The sequence below is a fragment of the Purpureocillium lilacinum genome (genome assembly GCF_023168085.1).
Source record: "Purpureocillium lilacinum CBS 284.36 DNA, scaffold_4, whole genome shotgun sequence".
NCBI classification, from domain to species: Eukaryota; Fungi; Ascomycota; class Sordariomycetes; order Hypocreales; family Ophiocordycipitaceae; genus Purpureocillium; species Purpureocillium lilacinum.
The window spans coordinates 3,733,520-3,757,597 of record NW_027072114.1 but is presented as its reverse complement, the minus strand read 5'-3'; the positions used below and the strand labels follow the sequence as shown (position 1 = coordinate 3,757,597).

Genomic DNA, 24,078 nt, shown 5'->3' with positions numbered 1-24,078 from the left:
TGCCGTGGAGTCCACGGCACCAACTTCCGGAGTAAGGCCGGCGCTTACACCCACATGCCCATAACAAAAAAGTGTCCGAAATACTTCCGCCTTCTGCTCCCGTCATTCTGAGTCGAGCCGTAGGGCTGCTCCAATCTTACGCCGCAGTGGGGCTTGCGCACGGGCGAGGGCGAGACCAGAACATTGAACTTTTAGGGCTACTGACAACGAATGTCGATACGATGCCCACTGCCACCGATGCCCGCGGATCGCGAGAAATGGTCTTGTCTCGCAGAATCTGGACTGGTCTTCTATTCTTGGTACGCAAAACGGCTAAAGCGTGCCGTCAACCGAGAAAATGTCCGCAAACCACCAGTCGGTCAAGAGGTCTGTCGACAGCATGTCGTCCTGGACCATGGAGTTCATGTTGGCTGTCAGGGGGCCGGGAATGGCACCCGAGTCCTCCAGCGCCCGCCGCCACATGGGGACCGTCGCTCTGAGCACTTCGGCCGTTCGCGTGAACATGTCGTCGCCGCTTGTCTCCAGGCCTACCGCCGCCGGGACAGCCGCATACATGGCAGCGCATTGCTCCACGGCTCCCAGCAGATCCACGGTGCGCAGGACCGCCACGCGGTCGCATGCCGGGTCGTCTAGCAGGCAGAGGCGGTAGAGTATGTGTGTGCTGCGGCTAAAATGGAGGTGCATGGGCATGGGGTGCCCGAAGGCTTCGTCGGGCGTGAATGTGAAGAAATTGTCGACGCAGCCTTTGAGCCCCTGCAAGCACATGTAAAAACATTCTGTCCGCTCAAAGTCGACGCTGGTGGGCCGTCCCGTGTATAGAGCGAGCTCAAAGATCAGTGCTTCAACCATGCAAAGGTATGATTTTATGTTCTCTGCTTCAATATCAGCGGCAAACTTCATGATGGCGACGTGGAGAATTACTGTCTTGAAGGACTTCTGGAGGGGTCGTATTTTTGACGTTGTCAAGCATCGCTCGCAGGCCTTTGACGTAAAACTGCGGCTGTGACGAAGTAGATTCGACCTTGCGCCAGGTCGACACCGAATGAACTTCCTCAATTATTCGGAATAACCGTGCAGTTGCCACCAGTTTGGAATCCCCGGGCGCCTCAGGGTGCTGCGCTAGGTGGGAGAGGCAGTCTTCCATGTGCGCCGTCCATCCGACGGGCTTCGTCCTCAGAAACCAGGCGATGCTGTCTACGTCAGATGAATCCCTGGGAGTCCCAAGAAGTTGGAACCCTCACGTTGCAGTCACCACGTAGCAGCCTAGAACTGCCCGCCGCTCCACATTGTTTCGATCCACTGCTGCCACGACCTGCTTAATTGGGTGGCTGTAGGCCTTGCTCACATTAATTTCCCGACAAGGGATCTCCTGCGAGCTTCTGTCGAGCCTAAGGTCAAACAATAGTGTCGCGGCAAGGCTCGAGTATGCGCTCAGGAGCGGCTTTCCGCGATACTTCTCCACGGCCCTGCCTCATGAAGCATGTAGTCAGAGCCTGGTAATTTGTCTTCCACATAGAAAGAGAGCTTACCAACTCAGGTACGTGATGAGACCCAAGAGCAAATCTAAGCTCCTTTCCAGGTCCACAAGCATCTTTTGCGAGATGGCCTCGCGGACCTTGAGCTCAAGAGCTCTTTGCTCCACGTAGGACTTGCAGCAGCTGGCTCGGACGTTGAGCCACAGGAACGGCCAGTCTCGCTGAACATCCGCTGCACTACTCTCGTAAAGTCAGCTGCATGTAGTGAAACCACCACGCGATGAGCACCGCGTACCTTGTTGAAGGAGTGATGTGAAAATATGGGAAGGCTTGAAGATGGTGGGTGCGAAAAGTCTCAAGACACTGCTCGGCCACGGCCGAGGCGTGATCCCCTTGCGACAAGCCATGCCCGGACGCGCTTGGCGAGACGTCTGTCGATATTGTTGGGCCTTCAATGCTTTCTTTGGCGCGGTTCGGCTCTGACGCCGGCGATATCGCCCTTGCCGCCGCTATTGCCCCAGGACTGCGCGCGACCGGATTGACAAAAACCCGCCGAGCCGACGACGCATTCCTACCCCCCGGCTCGGCCCGAGTCACGAGTAATGTGACGAGAGCATCGAGCCGGTCCTCAAGACGAGTCGTCCTGCGCGTAGGCCTCGTGTTCAAACGTTTCCTGACGGCGATTGAGGGTTCGCAGGTTTTCGAAAGACGGTGGCAGCGCTCGCAGCTGAGTCCTTCGCCTCGGAGAATGCACCGGCATTTGGCTTTGGAGCAGCCGCTGCACGCTTTCCCGTAGGAAGCGGACTCCCGCACTGCAGTTCCCAATTCCATGCCGTGAATTGCTGTTGCGCACCTCGTGTATGCAAACAGGTATGGGTTTGAGGATCCAGCGATGGCTTTCAGCGAAGGGGATAGCGCATGAAAGTGCTTACACGGCGGGTTTCAGTCCGCCTAGCGAACTCCGCTGGGTCGATCCGCTCCTGGGACGAACGGAGCGGAATTGAAGTCGGTTTTCGGCAGATTCTGAGCTAGCAAATCGCGATATGCTAGAACAATTTGTTCTTACTCGCGTTTGCTGAGTCCGCGATGTACGTATGGAAGTTTTCCGTTTGCGAAAACGCTGTTTTGATTGACTACCTTTCTCTACCTCTGACGATCACCTTTTAACGGCGACCCGCCGCAGCTTGACCTAGCGGTGGACCGCGGTCACCACGTGGTTCCCAGAAGTCATGTCCAGTGCCGTTTTGGGAAATCGGAGACTGCAGTGCTCCAGGTCTGCATCCACACGCCATGTCACTCGCCTTCGATCGTGTTTGCATACACCGTACTCCCTGGGGCCTGGTACTTCGTGCGTGTTACTCGCTTCACCGATTTGCGGGCTGCGACATGACCCGTCCCATGTCACTTCCTGAAACCGGGGGACCGGGACTCTTGAACACACCAATCAGAGCAAAGACCCGACATGTGTTGTCGGGGGCCAAACGCAAGGCCTCCTGGCGAACAAACATATAGAGAGGGCCTGGTCAAGCTGCGGGGCAAGAGCGTCAACCTCTCTCTCTAGCTTGGCGCCTAAGTGATTGACTCGACTACTCGACTACAAGTTTGGCGCATCTCCTGCTTGACGGGCGAGCCTATCTCTACCGTACTGTAAGCCCCTCTTGGGTACACGACCACGGGGTGTTCCCGAAGCTCAATCGCACATACCTCCTTCAATGGCTGCGGCAACCCACGACATCGACCCAGATGGGGACATCATTCTCAAGTTGACGGATGCGAACGCGCCATTTGCAGTATGGCCGGAAAAAGATGCTACGGATGCCGACGGCAAGGAGCATGAAACCTTCACAGACAATCTAGACGGCATCGACGCCAGTAGCGAAGCCGGCGAGGACCCAGAACAGCAAGGCGATGCCGTTAAGCCGAGCACCAATTCTGTGTCGTCAAGCGCGGACGAGAACGTCAACACCCCGGAAAGGCCTGTGGTACCTGCTCCAGAGGTACACCTAAGGCTGTCTTCAAAACATTTGACCCTTGTGTCGCCCTACTTCAAATCCATGCTCTGTGGGCCGTGGAAGGAAGGCGACAGAAGCGGAACCCAGACCAGAGTGCTCACTGCCGAGTCGTGGGACCAAGATGCTCTCTTAACCGTCATGTGCATCATTCATGGACGAAACAAGAAAGTCCCTCGTGAGGTAGACATTGAGATGATGGCTAAGATTGCAGTCATCGTGGATTATTACCAATGTCATGAAGCCCTCGAGGTCTTTTCCGATATCTGGTTGAAGGAGTTGAAGCGCACGGTTCTCCTTCCAGAAGCCTACAACCGTGATGCTGTGCTATGGTTGCACATCGCCAACGTCTTTTCGGACGACCTAACGGTTCGGTCCATGACCAGGATAATGCAGCGTGACCCGACTGAGCCGCTGTCCACGTTGGGTCTTCCAGTTCCCGCCAGCGTTGTTGGTACGAATTGCACTGCAGTGCGTGATTGAAGTACGTTTCTCGCTAACAATTTGCGCCACAGACAGGCTGGAGGCATTTAGAACACAGTCCATCGGTCGATTGATTGATGAGATACATGTGCACTTCACTTCCCTGTCGCAGAGTTTCCCTCGCACGTGCACTGACAGATGTGACCTGATGAGCCTGGGGGCAATCACTAGGGAAATGGCTACGAACAATCTGCTTCTGCGACCAAAGCTTCCGTATCGTGGCAAAAGCGTGGGGCAACTGATGACAATTATGGAAGCACTCAGGAAGCCGTCGTGGTGCCCCTCTACGCATTTATCTCGGAAAAGCAAATATCGTTATGAAAGTGACTTCTGGAGTGATCTGCACAGCACAGGAAAATCAGAGGGGGGTGCTTGCCAACAGGCGGAAAAGTCATGGCCGGCTTTGCAAGAGGTCATGGCGGGCATTGTTGGATTTGGGCTTTAAATTAACTCAAGCGGCGATGAACAGAGGCAAATCCGAATGATGCCCTTCGTCTGAATTCGGCGGACTGATACAACTAGCAAAAGTTGGCTCTCCGAAGCCTTACTCTTATTGAAACAGAACTGCGTCGCCCATTGCTTTCATGTTGTCAATCTCGGAAAGTATTCAACTAAGAATTATCACCAGAGCCTGTCGGCATTGGTTGCGAGGTACCGTTTATCCTTGTTCGTGTCAAGCCAGCCTCTCACGATCCCAAACGCACCGCGTGTGTCCATGTGGTCAGCGTAGTCGGTCTCAGCGAAGCCGTAGATAACCCCGTCAACACCCGCTTCTCCCATCATTTGATACGCCTGTTTCACGCTGTACTGAACAACAGTCCATCCCAACACCTTGCCAAACTCATGCGACGCAGCACCTATGCGCAGCTGCGGGCAGATTCCACCCCCGTTGCTCGCGCACACGCCGATGTCGTCGGACGGTTTAAACAGAGCACCAACAGATAAGACGCGCTGCGCGACATTTGCAGGCCCGCGGGTATTGAACAGTCTAGTCGTCTGCGCCGCGGGGCCTTCGTGGTTGAGTGCCTCGTTTCTATGGAGGTCGGCGCTGAGGACGGCATATGCACGGCCCCAGGCGGTCCAGTTGTAGAAGCCGTAGAGGGCTCCGATGCCAACCGGCTCGAGGTGCTTGCGGGCGAGATCGCGAAGAGCTTCGATGCTGGCCGCCTTGTTGCTGGCGGGGAACGCATCCGGGTTCTTGATGTCGAACCACACGAAACCGACGGTCATGCCGCGCCGGCGCTGATCGGCAATGGTCTTCAATACGGCTTCGGCGGTGTCGCGCCTGCTCGTGGGTGTGCGGTCGTGGTCGGCCCACCAGCCCTGTTGCTGGGCCGTGAAGTCGACTTCGATGGCGTTGGCGCCATGCCTGAGCGCTGCTAGGACCCCAGCGCTCGTGAGCACACGATGGGCGATGGCATAGAACGGCTTGGGTGCCGGCTTGGAGCCGGATGGTGGAGGTTTCGGTCCGTGTTGTGGAGGTTGCGGCTGTGCTGGCTTCGGAGGGGGGAGGGGATGCGCTGGAGGAGGTGCCGGAGGAGGCGCGGAAAGTGTAGTAGGAATGGACTGCAGTAGAAGAAACACGGCTAGCAAGCAGGCCACGGCTTCCAGAAGACGAGCCATCGAGGACCGATGCCCGGCGATTACAGCCCAGGCCAGGTGCCGTGGGACGTTATAGGAATCCCGTTCCACGTTGACTGACAAACTTCGCGCGGTTCGTCTGCAGCACCAGGGTATATATTTCTTGACGCTAGTCATGCCTGCCACGATATTCCTGCACATTACGTGATAACTGCCAGACTCCCGGCCCTGGGCAGGAATTTGGCAAAGCCTCCTGGCCCGGCAAGCGACCAAGGCAAGCATTTACTTCATGTATAAAACCCCTGGGTTACAAGTATGCATACATCGGCTTAGATTCCGGCTTGGCACTCCCTCGAAAGCCACCTGTGTCAGAACATGGATGCGACTTGACGCGTAAAAGTCTGTGCCAACCTGGGGGGTTCCCAACTTCTCCGGGGCAAAGTTGTAGGCAATCGGTTAGGTAAATGATACCAATTTTGGAACGCTGACTCGTTCCTTTACAGGAAAGGAGGATTCCAGCGCTGCTTGTATGGCACTGTCGAGACGCATGGTCGCGAGGACTGGATCTGGCCACGCCTCCGAGGTCCCTGCACGCACCGACGTTGGGGTCGGCCGCGAATAACAGCGAGTGAGCCCTTTTGCCAATGGGTTGGTCACATAAATGGCGCACTACAATCATTGGCTAGTCTGTCCAGGAACCACAATGTATGGCAGAGGACACGGAGACGTCCAGTGCGAGGTGGCACGTGATGACGGCCCGGGCCCGGTTCTCGGGCTCCGGCCGGCGTGCGGGACCCACCCGTCCGAATGTTGCCAAATTGGGAAGTAATCGAACGCGCCGTCGCCGCCACGGGCCTCTAAGCCCCGAAGACCCATCGAGCTTCCCGGCGAGCGACACCACCCCCGAAATGGTACCTTTTGGGCGCGTTTACGAATGCCGATGACGCGTCTTTCAGGACATCGTGGAGGATTTGGATGGACTCGAAGCTATAAGAGGCTTCGTTTGAGGACGCTTCTATTTACCGCAGTTCAGGCGTAAACATCTCCTCAAGATTCCGCGTGACACGAATATTTCGATCTCATCAGCACGCAATCTTCGTCCGCAATCATGCGCCCCGTTCAAGTCGTTGTCTCTCTTGCCGCCGCGGTCCGGGCCGCCGACTGCGAGCCCTTCCCGGCGTCCATGCTCGCCTTCTCATCCGGGTTCAAGCAGCCGCCGCCCCCGACGGTGAAGCCCGAGTTCACGGCCAACTTTGTCCAGCACAAGTGGTGAGCACCTCTCTCTCCCTGGTTCTCTGTCCCTTCTAGCTTCACTGACCATCACCCTGCCGCAGGGACGAGACTCTCTCGCACATCATGACGGGCTACATCCGCAACTCGCCCTCCGACAAGCTCGTCCGCGTGCACGAGGCCTTCGACGACGCGCTCGCCTCGTCGCTCTTTGACTTTTCCAACGTCACGGCCGACGGGCTCGTCGACAACACGCTCACCACGTACAGAGACAATGCGACGCAGCCGGATGTGTGGCGCGACTACGTCAACACGAATTACCCGCTGTTTGCGGGCGACATGCTCGTCCAGGCGGGCGCCGTGTTTGGCGGCCTTGTCGAGCGGCGCTTCGTCGACGGGCGCGTGGCGGCTGTGAGTTTCGTGTCGATGCGATCGTGGATCTATGCTGACGGTGCGACGGTGTAGTGGAATATCATGTATCAGGGCGCGATCCCGGTGACGGTGTTTGTGAATGACTGCGGGGTGGTGGTCGGGTATGACTACTTTTCGCCTGGGCGACGCACGCGGGTCGTGACCGAGTTTTTCAACATTGAGGCCGCCTGACGCGCGTCGCCGTGCGGTCTCCCGTGAATGGCGAACTCTTGCTGCTCAGCCAGATCAGATCAGCCACCTCGGTGATGTCCGAGCATCTGTACATAGCATGTTGTTAGACTAGGTCATCGAGCCTGCGCCAGCTGCTTCTCATGCTGCCAGAATTCGTGCAAGTCAACCGTGATCCTATCAGCCACCACGAACCCTTGCGCGTGAACTCTCCCAAGCAGCTTGAGGATCCGTTCCTTCTGCTTCGCGTCCGCGTCTGCAGTGTTTGCTCCCGCCATCCGCAGCGGGAACAGGAGCAGCGCCCCCGGAATATTGGACCGCTGCACGGCCTCGCAGGCGCGCAGCACAGCCTCCACGTGGGCGTCTGTCTCGCCCGCCTCCAGCCGCGGCACTTGCCGTCCGAGCCAGCAATCGTAGTAGGTAAAGTTCTTGCAGAAGAAGAGCTCCAGCGCGAGGTGGTTGGCGCGGGCTAGGTCAGCAAACGGGCTTTGCGCCGGGGTCGCTGCCTCCCATGCGTGGATGGTGCGGAAGAGCGCGACGCCCTGGCGCGCAAGGTCGTCAATGACTGGGCTGCAGGGTCGTTCGCCGGGCGGGATGTTTTCGATTTGCTTAAAGAAGCTATTGAGGTCAGTCGGGGGGGTGATTGGTTAAGTTGTGATTGTACATACCGCTTGCTAAAGGACGACGCGCGGATCATGAGATCGAGCACTTCGGCCATCGGGTTCGCGGCACAGTCGGCCTCTGCATCATCCACGCCTGTCACGCCTCGCCACGCCTCGCCAGCGAGAAACGTCTCTTCGCCGTACATGATGACCCGGGTCGCCTCGAGCACGCGGAAGGCACCAAACAAGCCCCGGTACTGCTGCAGCGATATCCGCGCGGGCCCGGCAAGCTGCAGCACGCGCGCCGTGCCGTAAAACATGTGCGTTGCCCATCCGTCGCCAGACGCCTCTGCCATCAACTAATAACGCGCGGGCACCCCCCCAGTCAGTTTCACAGAAAAGCACGCCATTGATCCTCCCCCGGGTGTGACGTAGACGCACCTCGAACAGGCCGAGCAGAAACGTGCCCCAGACGACATCATCGCCCGTGACGGCATCAGGGTCGCTCAAACGGGCCTGCAGCCCGCGCATCGCCCTACCGTAGGCACGAAAAGCCGCGCATCGAGCATCTCGCCCTCCCCGCGAGGCCATCACCGCCCCATGACGGCTCGCGTCGAGCGCGCCGATGGCGACGGCCAGGTCGCCGACGGGCGCCGACTCGTGCACCAGGCGCGCGAGGTCGGTCGCGACGGCGGCCACAAACGCCTGGGTGAGGTGGCAGCGGCGCTGCAGGAATGACGCAAAGCAGTCGAGGAACAGGGCGTCATCGGGCGTCGGGGGACTGCGATTCCTGCTTGGTGGCGGGTGGCAGGCCACGATGATGGCGGTGACGTTGGGGGCCGCGCGAGGGGACTGGGGGCGGCATGTCTTGCTGGTCCGGACGCAGTAGTCGCAGGGGGGACCGCCCTGGCACTGCCCGTGGTGCAAAGTAGAATGATATTAGCTTGGATCGTCCTGCTGGATCTTCGTGCTGAGCTGGACTGGAGTCATTGGATCGATCCGTCCCCCTTACTTACCTTGATGCGTCGCTGGGCACAGGGCTGACAGCGCGTCACCCGCCGCCGCTTGTCCAGAGGGCCAACCGCCCGTCTCATGGCGCGTTACGTAGCTAGCTAGCTAGCTGTGCCTGGCGAGAATAGCTGCCGCGCTGGCGCTGAGCATCTGCAGTACTAGCTTGCGCTGGGCTGGAGATTGGGGCCGGTCACCGCAGGATTGGTGCGTGCCAGTGGGTGAAGGTGGCATGAGCAGAAAGGTCAGAACATGCTTAATGCTTATCGTGGGGCTGAGTCTACGTGTCGATCCCTCTCGCCCACAGGCACCTGATGTGATGGATGGATCCCCAAATAGTAAGCGTGTGGTGGCGTTGAAGAACAGCCACATGCGCCGCCGCCCGCTCTCCTGCTCCCACTCTCTGTCTGCGCTCTTGCAGCCTTTCTTCAGCAAAGTTCACGCCCGGCCGATATCCCCGGCCGGCAGCTGAGCGGCATCACACACACATACAGACACACAAACATTCGCACACACACAAACGGGCCTCAGCCCGATCCTCAGGCAAGGCTGTCTCTGCCTGCTGTTTGCTTCCATCGCCACCACCACCGCCGCCGCCAAGCAAGCAAGCAAGCAAGCAAACCTCAACGAGAAGCTGACAGACGAAAAAAAAATCCTCATGCCATCTAGACCACGCCCACTGTCCACGCTCACGCCGCGGAAATTGCCAAACCCATGCACAAGAGCGGCCCAGGACGGCCTAGGCCGCGAGAGTAATAACCAGAGCTAGCGGACTCGCCCCAAGGTCTCTCCTTCGGCCTTTTTCCACACGCAAAAAAAGACCCAGGGCCAGGCCAGGCCAGGCCAGGCCAATCCATCGCGGCGGCGGACCGGGGAGGCTCGGCCGTTGCCTCTTTCGGGCGCGCTTGTCAGACGCCGCAACCGCCCCGGCCTCCCTCCCCCCCCCCCCCCCCACTGTCACTGTGAATCTGTGATGTCACTCGCGCCGCCGCCGCCCGAGGCAGGGCAGCGGTGGGCAGTGTTGGCGTGTCTGCCTCGGCGTGCCAGCGGCGAACGAGCAAACGCCCAGGCGCCCCGTCGCCCGAGGTGGAGGCGGCGGCGCCGTCGCGGAGCCGCAGCCACTTCCTTCGCTTGAAGGGATCGTGGGACTGTTTTCTGCGCTAGCAGGCCCTTCGGTGGTGCGGCTCAAGGGCCGGGGGGGTTTGCTACTGGGTACAGTCAGGGAGCAGGTTGCGATGTCGTGTTGTTGTTAGTAGCGGTGGTCCCCAAGTCTATATAGGCAGTGCCCGGCCGACTTGCTCATCGTCGAGTCGCCCGTCGGAGTCATCGCATCGTCAGTCCTCTCGCGCTCGCATCTTGTATAAAGAGGCACGCATCCCGCTTACACCCTTTGTGTTCGTCCGTTCAAACAGAAACTCCCTTCGCTTGGACATTACACTCCTCACCCAAACCTCCCCCACATCATCACTATCACCACCATCGCCATCATGCGTTCCTTCGCCCTCTCCATCCTCCTCGCCGGCCCTGCCCTCGCCGGAGAGCTCGCCCAGGCCGTCGGCGGCGTCGCCATTGGCCTCCCCGCGCCCGCGCCCGCGCCTACACAACCCCCCGTCGCGACGCCCGTCGGGCTCGACCGCCGCGCCATCGACCGCAACTGCCTGAGCTCCATCGTCTCGGAGCTCAGCCCGCCCACGACGGGCGTCGACTCCAAGCTGCTCAGCTGGGCCACGCGCCAGGCCACCCTCGGCGCCGCCCCTCCCCGCTGCACCATCACCGCGCCCGCCAGCCTCTCCTCCGCCTACAGCAGCTACCTCGACATCCTCAAGACCTACTTCAGCACCCTCGAGTCCAAGGCCAAGGGCATCAACACCAAGTGCGGCGCCGACGTCGTCTCCCTCACCTTCTCCCAGGGCTGCAGCACCAGCCTCACCGTGCTGTACACGGATGCCACCGCGACCAAGACCTCCTCGTACGCCAACGTCGAGATCCCCAAGAAGACCATCTACCTTGGTGAGGGCAGCGGCAGCGGCAGCGGCAATGGCGGTGGCAGCGGCGGCAGCAAGGACAGCAGCGCCGCCGTGGTGAGCGGCCCGATCATGGGCTCCGCGGCCGCCTTTGCCGCCGTTCTCGCCGTTGCGCTCGCGCTGTAATTGGTTTTGAATTGGAGGATACCATTTGATGTGGGCGGCTATTGGACATTTCTCGGACGAGGATGCAGCGGGTGTTTTTAATGGGCTTTGTATGGGATAAACGTAAACGCGACATGATACCGAATTGAAGTTATCCTCGAGGGGGTTCCCTCGACAGGACAGCAGACTGCCCACCATTGCTCCCGGTCTTGAAGTGACATGGATTATCTTTGAAACTTTCCGAAACCAGAGAGAGAGATATAAGCTGCAAGCCAATCTCCTGTGACGTCGTGTGAATGTCACCCAACTGGTTGCCAACTGTCGAGCAATGGGCGGGCGTACCGGTCGAGAAGTGTGTTAGTCCTCCTCGCCCTCCCCAGCCGCCTCCCCCAGCGCCATACCTACGCATAGTAAAACGCACACGTCTCATACTCCGCCTGCACATCATTCCCATCCGGCCCATGCTCGATCCCAAACGCAATCCCCTCCCCAAACGCCATCGAGTCCGCCACCATGAGCCGATGCGCCCCCAGGCACGACCCCACGCAGCCCATCCCCTCCGCCCCATACGCCGCCGTCGTCAGGCCCGTCAGCGGCATCCCATACGCCACCGTCACGGGCTGGCCCTCGGCCGTCGCGTCCTGGAAGTACCAGCCGCTCTCGTAAAAGTCCTCGGTGCCCGTCCCGCGCAGGCTCGCCGTCGTGTCGTTGAACCCGCCCGGCGACGTGCGGTTCAGCCACGCCTGCTCGTCGCCCTCGAGGAACTCGAGCGTGTTGGCGGGCTGCAGGATCGAGCCGCGGAACGTGTGCGTCAGGCCGTACGAGATGCCGCGCCCGGGGGCGTACAGGATCGGCCAGAGGGAGCCCGGCGTGGTGGGGCCGCGGCGGTGCTGCACGGAGAAGCGGCCCCACGCGGAGGAGGGGGGGCCGGGGGAGGCGCCGGCGCACGGTTGCACGATGGCGTCGACGGTGGCGTTGAGGGGGGACGATCCGTCTCCGCGCGTGAGGGTGAGCGACGCGCTGTCGGAGAAGGGCATGGGGAAGTACGACGTCCACGCGCCGTTGGGGATCAGCGAGTCGACCGAAAGGAGCAGCGACCGCGTCAGTCCCTTGGCGAGGCTCGCGCCGAAAAACGCCCCCAGCGGGACGTGCGAGACCGTCTCATTGCCGTCAAACGTGAGTGAAAGGCGGATATTGGGCGTGGCGGCGTCGGTGTGTTCCTCGTCGTCGTACATGTACTGCCGCAAGCCCTCCCACGTCTGGCCCTCGATTTTATAGCCCTGCCCAAGTCAGCGAACAAACCGTACCGAACATGGGGTACCTATCAAGGTGTTACTTACATGAGCAAGCTCATCGTTGGCATTGTTCCATCCCACGTTGAGCACATCCATGAGCACCCAGTCGTCGCTCGGCACATACCCCAGGTTCGCCCACGCCCCGTCCGCCTGACAGTGCAGCGCGTAAAAGAACTCGTTGCAGTCGAGGTCCGACGAGACGCATTCCACGGAGACTTGGACCTTGCTCTTACCCTTGGTCGCTGCCGCGGGAATGTCGACCGTCTGGTCCATCCAGGTGCCGTTGGCGACCGCACCGCTGTCTGCTGTGATCTCGGCCCCCTCCACCGTCACCTTGACCTTTTGATTCCCGATGCTGCGGTCGATGCGCCGCGTAAGGCGACAGCGCTTGTTGTTTGGATCCAGGGCCAGTTGGAACGTACTGCTCCCGCCTGGCCCAAACGCCCGCCCGTCGTCCTGCACGTATGTTGTTGCAGACACCGACGGCAGACGAAGCGCCAGCTGCGTCACCACGCCGCACCCCTTCCCCAGCGCGACCGTGCCCGACGCTCCAGCAATCTTCCCCCTGACACGCCTCCCCTTCTTCCCATTCAGCGCACCGCTCTTCACGGCCTTCGGATCGCGCACCCCAAACCCCCTCAACTGCGCAACCACATCCTCCGCCTTCTCCTCCGGGTCAAACGCCTTCTCCGGCGCCACCCCCGCCGGAAACCTGCGATACACGACATGGTAGAAATGCGGGTTATTCTCCGTCGTGACGAGCATCGACTCGCGAAACGCCATGGGCACCTTGATGACGTTGCCGCCCATGGTGTCGTTGGTGTTGCCCACGAGCGGCCACGCAAACGGCGCCCCCAGCTTGCCGTCCACCACGTCCTGCAGCTCCGCGCGGAGCACCTCCCGCCCGTCGAGCGTGATGGAGATGTCGCCGATGGGTGTAACGCTGTCGGGCGCGTACGTGAACCAGATGGATGCGATCTCGCCGCCGCCGCCCTTGCCGGCGTACTCGGCGATGACGCAGCGTGAGTCGGGTTGCGTGAGGCGCAGGCACGAGTACGTCCCGTTGAAGCCGTCGTCGTTGTGGTTGGCGCGGTCGTACGACGAGAACTCGTGCGTCTCCTCGCCGGGCCGCAGGACGTGCATGTCGTAGTCGCGGTAGGCTTGCCATCCTGTCATGGGCCACGCGGCGCGGACGCCGGCGAGCATGGAGTGTAAGAGTATGAGCTTCATGGTTGCTGCTTCTCGGTGCTCGACATACTCGATTCCCTCCCGCCAAGACGGCGACTTTTATATAGGCCGCGAGCATCGTCAACAACCGCCCCTCAATCGTCTGAATGCCGACGGATAATAATGTCTACAGCGGCCGCGGAGTGCATTTCCATCTCCGCATGCTGTGCGGGGATGAACTGCACGACTGTCGGCGATACTCTCAGGCATCTGCAGGTATGTCGATCTCTTTCGCTGCTAGATGACCCGAACGGCTTCACAATGTCAGACTGCCCGCGTCATAAACACGCTTGCTGTGTATTCGCTATCCAAGACTGGGTATCTGCCATGCATGTCCCTAGCTCATCAATCGTCCCTCATCATCCATCATCCTGCCACGCCTGGGTCCCAACCCGTACATGACGCCTTGGTCTCAGAGGACCGCCATTATGAATGTTTCTACTAAGCATATAACAGAGATCCGTCCTGCGGCAAGAACATAAAACGCCAGAACATGGGCGTGAGCCGATGCTTGTAAATCATGGGTGCGCAGCATACAGCTGGCAACATAGTCGGAAAGGCCAAGTCTAGCTTGGTGGGCTTGCGCCCGTTGATCTGCTTTCTTGACCAAGGAAAGAGAAACAGTCAAATGCTGGCGATGCGGTCGGGCGCACGAGCGCAGCACACCGTCAGCTTCAGACTGGTACCAAAGTTCTCGCACTCGGCGAGCAGAGCCCTGTCGGCCCAAATGCTATTGGCAGGTCCGGCCGCATTCTCGTAGCAGCGCGTATACCACCAGCGCCCCACGCGCGTCACGATCTTGGTGATGCTTGCGTCCGCCATCGGGCTATTGTCCTTCATCATGTCGGCGAGGCTCGCATCCTTGGACTTCGCATCCGTTGGCTTGCTCTCGGCTCGCGTGATGGAGCTCGCGACCGGGACACCGACGCGGGCGGCCCTGATGTTGGTGAAGCCCGCCCTTCCCAAAAGGCGGACCATGAGGTCCGCGGTGGAGGCCAGGCTCGTGTCGTTGGCTCGCTCGTGAATCTGCTCCTTGAGACGCCGCACCGTGCGCCTCCCACGATTCCCCATATTGTTGAGGTCGACATCGAGGATGGACAGCTCGATGAACGCCCCGGGCCGGAGGACACGGCGTGCCTCGTTGACAATGTTGCGATATTGCGCCTCCGACCCGGCGGCGGGGAACCGATACACCATGCAGTCGAAGCTCTGCGGCGCAAAAGGGAACTTGTCCTTATGGGACATGTACTGCACCTGATGGTGGTTTGGCGGGCTCAAAGGAAAACCCGTCGGCGACTGCGCCGGAGCTGGCAGCGGCGCGCGTGGGGAGAGGTTGTAGAAGGACGCGGCAGGATATGTCTCGGCGGCATAGAAAGACCAGTCGTCGTTACCGAGGCCGTCTATGACAACGACCGATTGTCTCGGCGCATCTTTGCCAGCAAGCTCATGGCGAATGTCGCTAAACAGCACATGCCCAAAGGTAAGCCACTTGCTCACCGTCATGGAGCCCACTCGAAGGTTGACCTGCGCCAAGGGTGAAGCGTCATCCGTCGCCGCACTACAATCCGAAAAGACGGTCCTGCCTGAAGAAGCACTAGTGCGCTTTGACTCCGGCTTGACGTCTATTGCAGCTGGACTTGGATGAGGCTGGAAGGCTTTGCGGATTCTCTCAGTCATGTCGGCGCTGTACGTCGAGCTCGTGGCCTTGGACTGCGGCTCCTTGCGGCCCTCTGGAACAACGGGAGAGTCGAGTGGCTTGTCTTTGGCGAGCTTGGCGTGATACGTCTCCAAGTGGAAAGGGTCTTTCGAAGATGTCGCCGACTGTGGCACCTTGTCGTCGCCGAGCAGGTCATTGTACTCGTCCCAAACCTCGTCTTCGGCGGGCGGATCATCAGGCTTCGGGATGATAGCCGTCGCCGTAAAGGAAGGTCCGGAGCTACTTGAGCTCGTTCCGATGGTGACATCAGAGTTCTTGCGAGGGGAAAAGGCAAGGAACTCTCGTTCGCCGCGCGTCACTTCCGGAGACAGCTTCGATGGGTCCTTGGGAGCATTGCCTGCGTCGAAAACCGGTGTCGAGGGCCTCGGCGGGGTCGGGCCTTTGGCGATTGACTCAGGGTCGTAGACGGGAATCACCACTGGCGGCATCTGCATGCTGGCGCGAAACGGACGGGAGAAGCTCTGTGGCTCTGTGCGCTGCTTGACCACCTGCGGGATGCGCCCGACCTGAGGCAGCCTGCTGGGCCTCGCGATGCTAGGAACTGGATGCTGTTGGCCGATGTTCGCTTCCGCGCCGCTCACACCGTCGATAAGAATCTGCTGCGCGGGTGCCTTTGGTGCAATATTAAGCGGCTCTGGTTGCTGCGGCATGACTGGTGACGCAGCATACACGTCTGCACGGCGCAAGACCTCTTGGACGTCCAGATCCTCCTCCTGCTCCGACTCCATCATCGCGTAAAAGGGAACTGGCTTCTTCTCCACCGAGACGACTGCGGCTTCGACGGGTTCGCTCTTCGGCTTCGGGCGCTGTGACCGTTGCGACCGGCTGAAGAGGTTCCATTTGCGAGGAGACCGCGGCCTCTTCTGCAGTTTCTTGGGCGCCTCGCTTTCGCGTGAGATTTCTTTCTGCATCTCCAAGTGCGACTCTTCCGACAGGATGCTTGTGTCGAAGCTCGTCATGGGCGAGGACATGGGACCACCATTCGTCATGATGGGCTGAGGCAGCTTCAACGGATCATCTGGCGAACGCAGACGCTGGACAGACCTACGAAAGGCAAGAGTTGACTGCATCGCGACGCTGTCCGTGCTGCTGCTGTCCGAGGGCCGCCGAGCACCGCGAGGCAAAGCAGATGGCCAAAGCGTTGTTCGTGCCGGGTTGCCCGCAGAAGCCTTTGAATCCGTGCTGGGCCGGGCTGGGGCACTTTGGTTGCTGTCAACACGAGCCAGCTCGGCGCTGGGGTTTCTGTTTTCCACGATCTCGCCGCCCGCAATCACTACCGGGTTGACGCGGTCTGCCAAGAACGAGTCGCTGACAAGACTGTCTTGCGAAGATTTGGGATCACTCCTCGAAGCGCTTCGCCGCCGAACAGCACCAACCCTTCCATATCCCTCATGACCGGTACCAGCGACGGGTCCCTTGCGAACGCCTTTAGCATCGACGTCGGCGGGCGTCTTTTTGCGTCCAAAGAACAGGAATCGGGAGTTGGAACCCCCTTGCTTCTGAGCCGGTCGAGGTCGTGGCTCAGTTGCAGTCGGCAGATGTGAAGTGGATGCGTTCTTGTTAATCTGCGGCAGCGAGGTTGACGACCCTGGCAAGGACCGAATTGTGGCCGGTTCGCTCCCACGCCTCTCCCGCGGCAACGGAAGAAGGTTGCTCTGGATTACTGGAATTGGCTCGAACAACTGCGATTGCATGTCCGGAGTGCCTTCACGGCTCGGACGAGGCGGCGGACCGGCTTTCGGGGAGGTTCCGCGCCCACGTGATCCGCCATCATTTCTCGTGCTGCCACTTTCCGATTGGGGTGATGTGTCCTTGTTCTTGCGAAACTTTTGTGACGACTTTCGCGGCGGAGGGCTTGGGGGTGGTGGTGGCAGCCGCGGCTTCTTGTCGCGCTTCTTGTTCTTGTCGCCGTCTCGGACTGTCGAGTTGGAAGACGAAGAAGCCATGGACTCTCTAACGGCTGCTAGCCCTTGGTCCACATCGGCAGGCTTGCCTGTGCTTCCCGCCCTCCTCCGGGTGACGGGCGGCCGCGAGACGGCAGGACTATTTTGTCGGAGCCTGAGAGGGGCCGCGACTCGGATTGGCGCGACCAGGACGGGCGACTGCGAGGACATCGAGGTGGGCGTCGTGTCGCGGCTGTACGGGCCCGGGCCGGGGGACTCGGAGTACTTGGTCGAAGGACTGCCGCTGATGGCGCTGATTTGGCTGCTGCTTCCCGAGAAAACGGCCGACCCCGGCGTCGGTGGCGGAAGATCGTGCGTTGCCAGGCGAAACGGCACGTCAACGGGCTGCCGTTCATATTCCGGTCGCCGAAACTCTCGATACCGATCCAGTTCCGGATACACGGTGGGCCTTGACTTGCGAATCTCGACCATCTCGGCGGTTTGAATCTGAGCTGGGCTCGCGGTAATGTCTCTGTCGAGCTGGATCCCGAGCCCGGGCTCAATGGAACCTTGCGACTGCCGTTTTGACGAGGTTGTGCTGGTTGAATCATTGCGCTGATACGCACGTGTCCCTACAAGTTTTGGGCCCTTGAAGGCCCTCAAGGGCTCGGCTTGTCTAAGTCGCGGTTCGTCGTAGGAACGGCCCGAGGACGAGGAACCTGATCCGCTCTGTGTATGTGATCTGGACTCAGCTGAAGTCCTGCTCGCAGATCCCCACGAACCTGGCTGCGACCCTGAGCCTGGTTTGGAAGCCTGCGGGAGCCCTGTACGCTTCACGCCAGGTTGAGGTCTAGAAGGCTTCGGCTGCGATACTGGGATGGCAGTGGTCTCTGTTGCTGGGCGTGTCGGTCTCGGGATGCCCATACGTGGTCCGTCGGCCCTCCGCGCCGGCCTGTAACCGTCAGAGGGCCTGGCCGGCAGACCATAGCCAGTCCGTGACGCCATAGTTTCCAGCCTGGGGTAATGGACACTCCAGCATGCTCAATCTGCCGCGAGAACCATCCCCGTGAAACGTAGAGTGTGACGCAGGGCGGGCACGAGTATTTGTCTTAGAAACGATGGAACCCACCGCACCTGTACGGGTTGAGTGCTTGATAGAATGTAGTGCAGCCAAGGCAGCGCTCGCTCGCGATGCAATAAGTGAGAAGAAGAAAATATCAAAGAAACATAAACACAGCCAAGAAAGGCAATGGTGAGTGAAGGCCAGAAGAGAAGACTGAACACCACCGACGACCAAGTGCGGACCTGATGCGGAGGGTGGCGGGCTAAAGGCGGGCAGGCCGGTAAGCGGGCTAGGGTAGGCCCGGGGCGAGGTCACACAGAGATGGAGGGTGGGAGAGCCGCCCGCGTCTAATGAAGTGGCCGTCTTTTGGCGCTGAGTGACGGGCTAACCTTGACGGGGTTAAGGGGGATCTTTGTGCGTGTGATGAAGCCGTGACGGGCTCGGCTGTTGGGAAGAGAGTTTGTTGCGCGGCAGACAGAATTAAGATGGACGGCACGGCCGTCACGGGGAATGGGAGGAATCAAGGGACTTCAACGTCGCCCTCGGGCCAGGTGGCGACACAATGATATTTAGATGACAACGGGCAGGCCGGCTCGACCTTTGCACGGGCAGACACTGGTACTTTGGGGGCAGCACGACAATACCTGGTTGCTATATTGGAGCGCGGCGACAGCCCCGGTCCCGCCTGCAGTAGTAGCATCCTGCAGCGAGGCCAACCTGCGGCCTGCTGGGCTGTCCGTCAACCAGACCGGACGGGCAGTTGGGGCAGATCGGAGTGGTTGAGTCAACCTCTGCAAGGTCAGGATCGGCGACGGGGGGCGCTGGTCGCCCAGCGTCGACGAGATGCGGGCGCAGCTGCGCCGCTCCGCGTCGAGAGGCCCTGCTGCAGGTGCATGCCGTCGTGTCCAGTTAGAGGCGGCTTGGGGCGGTTGCGGCGACGATTGGACGCGGACCCTGAGCAGCGTCTTGACTGCCCAACATGGCGCCGGCTTGGTGGGACCGCCGATGGATGCGCAGCGTCGATGGCGGGTGTCTGTGGGCTTGCGAAGCTTGGTCCTGGCGCCGGCGAGGCGTCGCGGCGGGAATGGCCCGTCCGCCCGCTCGTTGGTGTGTGCCAGATTAGCCGTTGCAAGCGGCGTCAGGAGCCGCGAATGAGCGCCTGGCGACGCCTGGCTCCTTTGTCGACCTGTGGCGTGCTCTGAGGTGTGGGTGAATATTCCAGCGACCGGGGTGGGGGGTGAGTGGCTCGGGTTGCTGGGAGGAGGACCAAGTCCAAGCCGAGCGTTGGACTGCATTCTGTTCAACAGTGTCGCGGAAGCCATTGAACTGGCGGCGAATTGGGCGTCTCGAGGCGACGGCGGACGCTGCTGCATCACGAAGAAAGCCCCTCCCCGCTCGGCCGCAAGGCTTTCTCGTTGCTGAGAAAGCACCTCTGTCGGGCATGCAAGTCGTCGTCTCGAGTCTTGAGCAGCGACGTCGTTCTTGGAGCGGCAATGTCGCTGCGTGTCTAGGACATGCTGCTCTGCGTGTCTCACTTGGGCGGCGCTGAGAGGCCGATCTCTGTGTCTCGCTGCGAGGATGAGCGCCACCACGCCCTCACGCGTGCTCGTCCCGGCGCTTGTCTTGGTCTGGCATTGGCCGATTATGGTCACCGGTACCCATGGCGAAGCACGGCGACGCGACGGCACCCGCGTAGAATTCATGGCCCGTCACTCCTCACCGGACGAGCTGCTTGTTGATAGGAAAGATCGCGGCATGCCTCCCGTGTAAGACGGAGGGTCTCTGAGCAGGGCCAGAGCCGCCTTAGCCAGGACGGGGTGCACTCTGACGGGAAGATCACCTCTTCGGGCGATGCGATACAGATCGCGCACTGGCCGGCCGCGCTCCCTCAGCTCGGCGTGTGCCTCCGCGTATGCACGCAGCTGCGTCTCGCAGGAGGTAGCGTCGCCATCGAGGAGGCATCGAGGGCAATGGTTGGACGACGCGGTTCGCAGAGGCAGAGGTGGAGGGTTTCGCATGTGGGTGCGACATCGGGGGGTGGATGCTGCACGGCGATGCCAGTGATGGCCACTATAATACCCAAGTTGACTGCTGAGGTGCTCCTTCCAACAAAGCAAACGCACATTCTGGAAAGCACGACCCCCCTCCGCCCCCTCCTGCCCTCCCTCCATCACTCACGGGATCGATAAGAATATCGAATACAGCACTGTACTTTGTACGAAGTACCTCTAGGTCTGAGGTGGTTTCCCTCGCGCACACAACAAACCTTGAACACACCTCACCCAGGCCCAGGCAAGCCTCTATGCTCCTCCAGGCGCCAACCCGCCCACGTGCAGGCATCCCGCAGGGACTTTGCACCCAGTCCATTCGCTACCATCGACGCAGCATCCTCCATTGCCTGAATGCACCCTTGTTTTGACGCCTACCATTGGCCCTGAGTGCTGTCTTTTCCTGCCAATCAGCTGCCATCTACCCGACTTCCCAAGTCTGCCTCGAGCGGAGATCCCCCAAGTCCCCGTCACTTGAGCCAGGTCCTGGCCGCAGGTCCAACGATTGCCTCGCTCATCCTCTGACTCGTTTCGCGTACCTCGCTTCGCGGAGCAGAAGAGAGCAACGAGCTTCGTCGGGACGAGGAGAGGGGAAAGGGGTCGATGCCGTTTGCCCCTGCTAGCCCGGCCCGGCCAAGCTTTGCAGCGCCGCTCGAGGACGCAGTGCCTCCTCCTCCTCCTCCTCCTCTTCGCTCACGACTTACAATGCACCTCTGTGCACTGACAGGCATGCTCAGCAGCTCGGACGGAAATAGCATCCATGGTCAACGCCTGCAGACATCAAGGCAACTGTCATGCTGACATCCGCCTAGGCAACCAAGCTGAACGCTGCAGCTGCAGACAACCAACAGCCCCGGTTCCCGGATCCTGCGAGACCTGCATCACTTCGATCTCTGCCGACGTCTGTGGCGAGCCTGGAGGCAGCCAGCAGAGTTTGATGGCTTCGCCACAGGCCGCCGTGGCAGCAGAGCGAGGCGAGCCGTGACGTGGCACGTCCTCGTGGCTGGAGTCGCCGACCCCTGCTGTGGCTGTTCCCTGTCATGGCAGTTGGCTTCGGAGCCGAGCACGGCTGATCCTTGTCAAGTCACTCTGTCGCAGATCCAAGTACCGACTACACCGTGCGTCGCCTCGTTGACAACTCATCGTCGACGCCCCAAAGACCGGCAAGATTCGCCTCTTTAGATACGAGAAGCGTACAAGCTGTGGCAACGGCCAAGTTCAGTCGAGAGCGCCATTTGCAGTCTTGATTCCACGGGTCAAGGCTCCAATCATTGCCGCCAGACGCTCCCGCGACCGGGGCCAGACGCTGAGCCAGGGTCTGGTGCATGCCATTGGCTCTCTCGGTCGACTCCCGCGCCATGTCTCGGAGTAACGTGACGACTTCGCACGCTCCAGGGACTTTGCTGCCGCTTCGAGTCTCGCCCTGTTCACGTGCCCACGGCGACAGCCATTGACGACGTTGACTGGCGGCCAAGACGCAAGCGAGCCGACGCCGTAGACCGGGGCCTGGTTGCGAGTCAGCATGATGCGGGATAGGCGCGGCCAGCGCGAATGCCGGACCTCAGCTGCGCCCCTTCGCGATGCCAGCATTGCCGTAATAACGATGTTGGATTTTGGAGCAATGGCCGCATGATGGCCGCCGACAACGTCAGCCGCCTGGTCTCGGATGGCGGGCTGAGTCCTTGACTCCGGCCAACCAGGCGGTCGCAGGCACCGGAGCCGTGGCTGTTATCGCACACCTGCAGCCGAAACCTATGAGCAATGCTTGGGCCAGTCTCGTGACAACCACCTGGCGCGGCCTTTGGACACTTCTCCGTGGCCTCATGACCTTGACGATCACTCTGAACCCAGTAGTAAGCACGCCCAGGTCAGCCCAGGACCGGCATGGACTTCAGTACAGCACATCTCGGCCGATGCGCCTCTGGCCGATCAAAGTTTCGGCGTCGGTCAGTGGCCCGCCGAAATCATGCCGACGGGCGCTCCCGTGGCAGCTGGGCGGTTAGTCCTTCCTTGGCTACGCATCTAGGTAATGCGGGACGAGACAGAGCTTCGTCATAGGTAGGCAGTGAGGACGGGCGCCAAAACGTAGCAGGACCGCGATCTCGCCCGGTCGGTACGCCCAAGGCATGAGGTCATCAGAGCGGCGCGAGAGAAGCATTGACACTCGATTGGGTAGGTCCTCTGTTCCTCGTCAGTTTGTTATAGAGCGAATTTGCGATACGAGCGGGAAGCAACCTAGATGCTGCTCCACAGGCCACACATACAGCCTGCACGCATTTCAAGCGAATGTAGGGTGAGAGAAAAATCGTTCTGTTGACATATCAAGCCCGACTGGCCAAAACCGTTTGATCGACCTCCAACGCCGTTCCTCTGTACTTTGTCTCACGTACTGTACAAGCAATCGTGTCCGCTATCGCAACCTCGGGGCAGCCCATCCTGGATGTTTCCTCCATCACGAGCCTACTAGGCGGCGAATCGTGCCGCGCGCTTGGCGGCCTTCTCTCGTTCGGTGGGGTCGTCGAGGATAGAAGCCTTCTTGCCCGGGCCGTTGCTACCGGCGCGGCGACGGTCGCCCTGTCCGTTGTGCCGGCCCCGTCCTTGACGGTCGCCACGGCGGTCCAGGCTCTGGCGCTTGTTGCCGCGGCCAGCAGCTTCGTCTCCCTCACGGGCTCGGCCGCGCTTGAGGGGACGCTCCGGGAGCGCCGAGTCGAGGCCGGTGAGCTCCTTTTCGTCGAGGCCGAAGCGCTTGGCTCGGTCAGCACGCTTCTTGGCGTCGTCGTCCTCCTCGAGGCCGAAGCGCTTGGCTCGCTCGGCGCGCTTCTTTGCTTCGTCGTCGGCGGTGGTCGCGGAAAGTCCAATAGCAAACGACTGGGCGGGCGCCTCGGGTTTCTCCTCGGTCGCCTTGTCGGCGGGCTCGGTGGCAGTCTCGGCGGCAACAGGCGCGGCAGCCTGCTCTGTTTGCTGGGCGGGCTCGGGCTCGGCGGGCTTGGGTGCAGCAGGCGCGGTCTCCTCGTCGTCGGTGTAGGTTATTTCGTCTTCCTTGTCTGCCTTGCCTGGCGATACGGTTAGCTGTGCGTCATAGTAGCGATGGCAGGGAGGGGAGGGGGCCGTTGGCTCACCGGGCTTGTCGGCGTCGGCAGGTGCCTCATTCTGGTCAGCTTCCTGCAGGCGGGCAATCAGGTCGGCCTTGTTGCCTGTCTGGGGAAGGTTCCTCTCGGCCAGGAGCTTCTTGAGCTCAGGGACCTTGAGCGACGAGTACCCCGCCATTTTGATGATGCTTCACGCGGTGGGTCAGCTTCGTTCTTCGGGCGAGGGAGGCGGCGGAGGGCGCTGACGGGTGCTGCGCGCTGGGAAAAGTGTCTGGCTCTGGGAGCCTGCTTGTGGAAGGGGACGTGTCGCTCGCGAGGTATTTCAGGTCGAGCCGGCACGAGGGTGTGGCGGAGCGAGGGTGCGCGGGATGCGACGCGGACAAAGAGTGACGGGAGGATGTTGAAAGGAGCTCCTGCACAGACGCGCCGGCGCGATGGCGAGGTTCTTTTGGCGGTGGTGGTTGTGCTGTGGCCAGTGGCCAGCCAGCCTGCCAGCTGGCGGCGTGCACGGACCAATCGTGCCGGCCCTGGTGGTACTGCGTCGCTGCCCGATTCGGCATGGCGCCATCCGCACAGGGCGGAAGTACCTTGTACTCCTGCCAGCGCAAGAGCGTGGCACACGACGGGAGGATGGCAAGA

At 60.6% G+C, this 24,078-nt stretch overlaps 9 protein-coding genes across 9 annotated transcripts; 3 read left to right on the top strand and 6 right to left on the bottom strand.

The window, feature by feature from the left end:
• Positions 1-312: 312 nt before the first annotated feature.
• Positions 313-1,882, bottom strand: PLICBS_006295 (uncharacterized protein; the record flags this gene model as incomplete). The annotated part of the gene is made up of 5 exons (XM_065600910.1): positions 313-936; positions 959-1,211; positions 1,242-1,466; positions 1,530-1,707; positions 1,771-1,882. The coding sequence occupies 5 exons, from the start codon at positions 1,880-1,882 to the stop codon at positions 313-315; spliced, it is 1,392 nt and encodes a 463-aa protein (XP_065456982.1).
• Positions 1,883-3,187: 1,305 nt separating this feature from the next.
• PLICBS_006294 (uncharacterized protein) lies at positions 3,188-3,963 on the top strand (the record flags this gene model as incomplete). The annotated part of the gene is made up of 2 exons (XM_065600909.1): positions 3,188-3,906; positions 3,957-3,963. 2 exons carry the CDS (start codon positions 3,188-3,190, stop codon positions 3,961-3,963), a joined length of 726 nt encoding a protein of 241 aa, XP_065456981.1.
• A 625-nt stretch (positions 3,964-4,588) lies between these two features.
• Positions 4,589-5,590, bottom strand: PLICBS_006293 (uncharacterized protein; the record flags this gene model as incomplete). The annotated part of the gene is made up of 1 exon (XM_018320072.2): positions 4,589-5,590. One exon carries the CDS (start codon positions 5,588-5,590, stop codon positions 4,589-4,591), a length of 1,002 nt encoding a protein of 333 aa, XP_018182546.2.
• A 1,066-nt stretch (positions 5,591-6,656) lies between these two features.
• On the top strand, positions 6,657-7,243 carry PLICBS_006292 (uncharacterized protein; the record flags this gene model as incomplete). Its single annotated transcript, XM_018320071.2, has 2 exons — positions 6,657-6,817; positions 6,883-7,243. The coding sequence occupies 2 exons, from the start codon at positions 6,657-6,659 to the stop codon at positions 7,241-7,243; spliced, it is 522 nt and encodes a 173-aa protein (XP_018182545.2).
• Positions 7,244-7,494: 251 nt separating this feature from the next.
• On the bottom strand, positions 7,495-9,074 carry PLICBS_006291 (uncharacterized protein; the record flags this gene model as incomplete). The annotated part of the gene is made up of 4 exons (XM_065600908.1): positions 7,495-7,996; positions 8,047-8,339; positions 8,422-8,832; positions 8,997-9,074. The coding sequence occupies 4 exons, from the start codon at positions 9,072-9,074 to the stop codon at positions 7,495-7,497; spliced, it is 1,284 nt and encodes a 427-aa protein (XP_065456980.1).
• Positions 9,075-10,475: 1,401 nt separating this feature from the next.
• On the top strand, positions 10,476-11,138 carry PLICBS_006290 (uncharacterized protein; the record flags this gene model as incomplete). Its single annotated transcript, XM_018320069.1, has 1 exon — positions 10,476-11,138. The coding sequence occupies one exon, from the start codon at positions 10,476-10,478 to the stop codon at positions 11,136-11,138; it is 663 nt and encodes a 220-aa protein (XP_018182543.1).
• Positions 11,139-11,518: 380 nt separating this feature from the next.
• On the bottom strand, positions 11,519-13,642 carry PLICBS_006289 (uncharacterized protein; the record flags this gene model as incomplete). The annotated part of the gene is made up of 2 exons (XM_018320068.2): positions 11,519-12,397; positions 12,458-13,642. The coding sequence occupies 2 exons, from the start codon at positions 13,640-13,642 to the stop codon at positions 11,519-11,521; spliced, it is 2,064 nt and encodes a 687-aa protein (XP_018182542.2).
• Positions 13,643-14,263: 621 nt separating this feature from the next.
• Positions 14,264-17,731, bottom strand: PLICBS_006288 (uncharacterized protein; the record flags this gene model as incomplete). The annotated part of the gene is made up of 1 exon (XM_018320067.1): positions 14,264-17,731. The coding sequence occupies one exon, from the start codon at positions 17,729-17,731 to the stop codon at positions 14,264-14,266; it is 3,468 nt and encodes a 1,155-aa protein (XP_018182541.1).
• Positions 17,732-22,813: 5,082 nt separating this feature from the next.
• On the bottom strand, positions 22,814-23,617 carry PLICBS_006287 (uncharacterized protein; the record flags this gene model as incomplete). Its single annotated transcript, XM_018320066.2, has 2 exons — positions 22,814-23,403; positions 23,470-23,617. The coding sequence occupies 2 exons, from the start codon at positions 23,615-23,617 to the stop codon at positions 22,814-22,816; spliced, it is 738 nt and encodes a 245-aa protein (XP_018182540.2).
• Between the last annotated feature and the right edge of the window lie 461 nt (positions 23,618-24,078).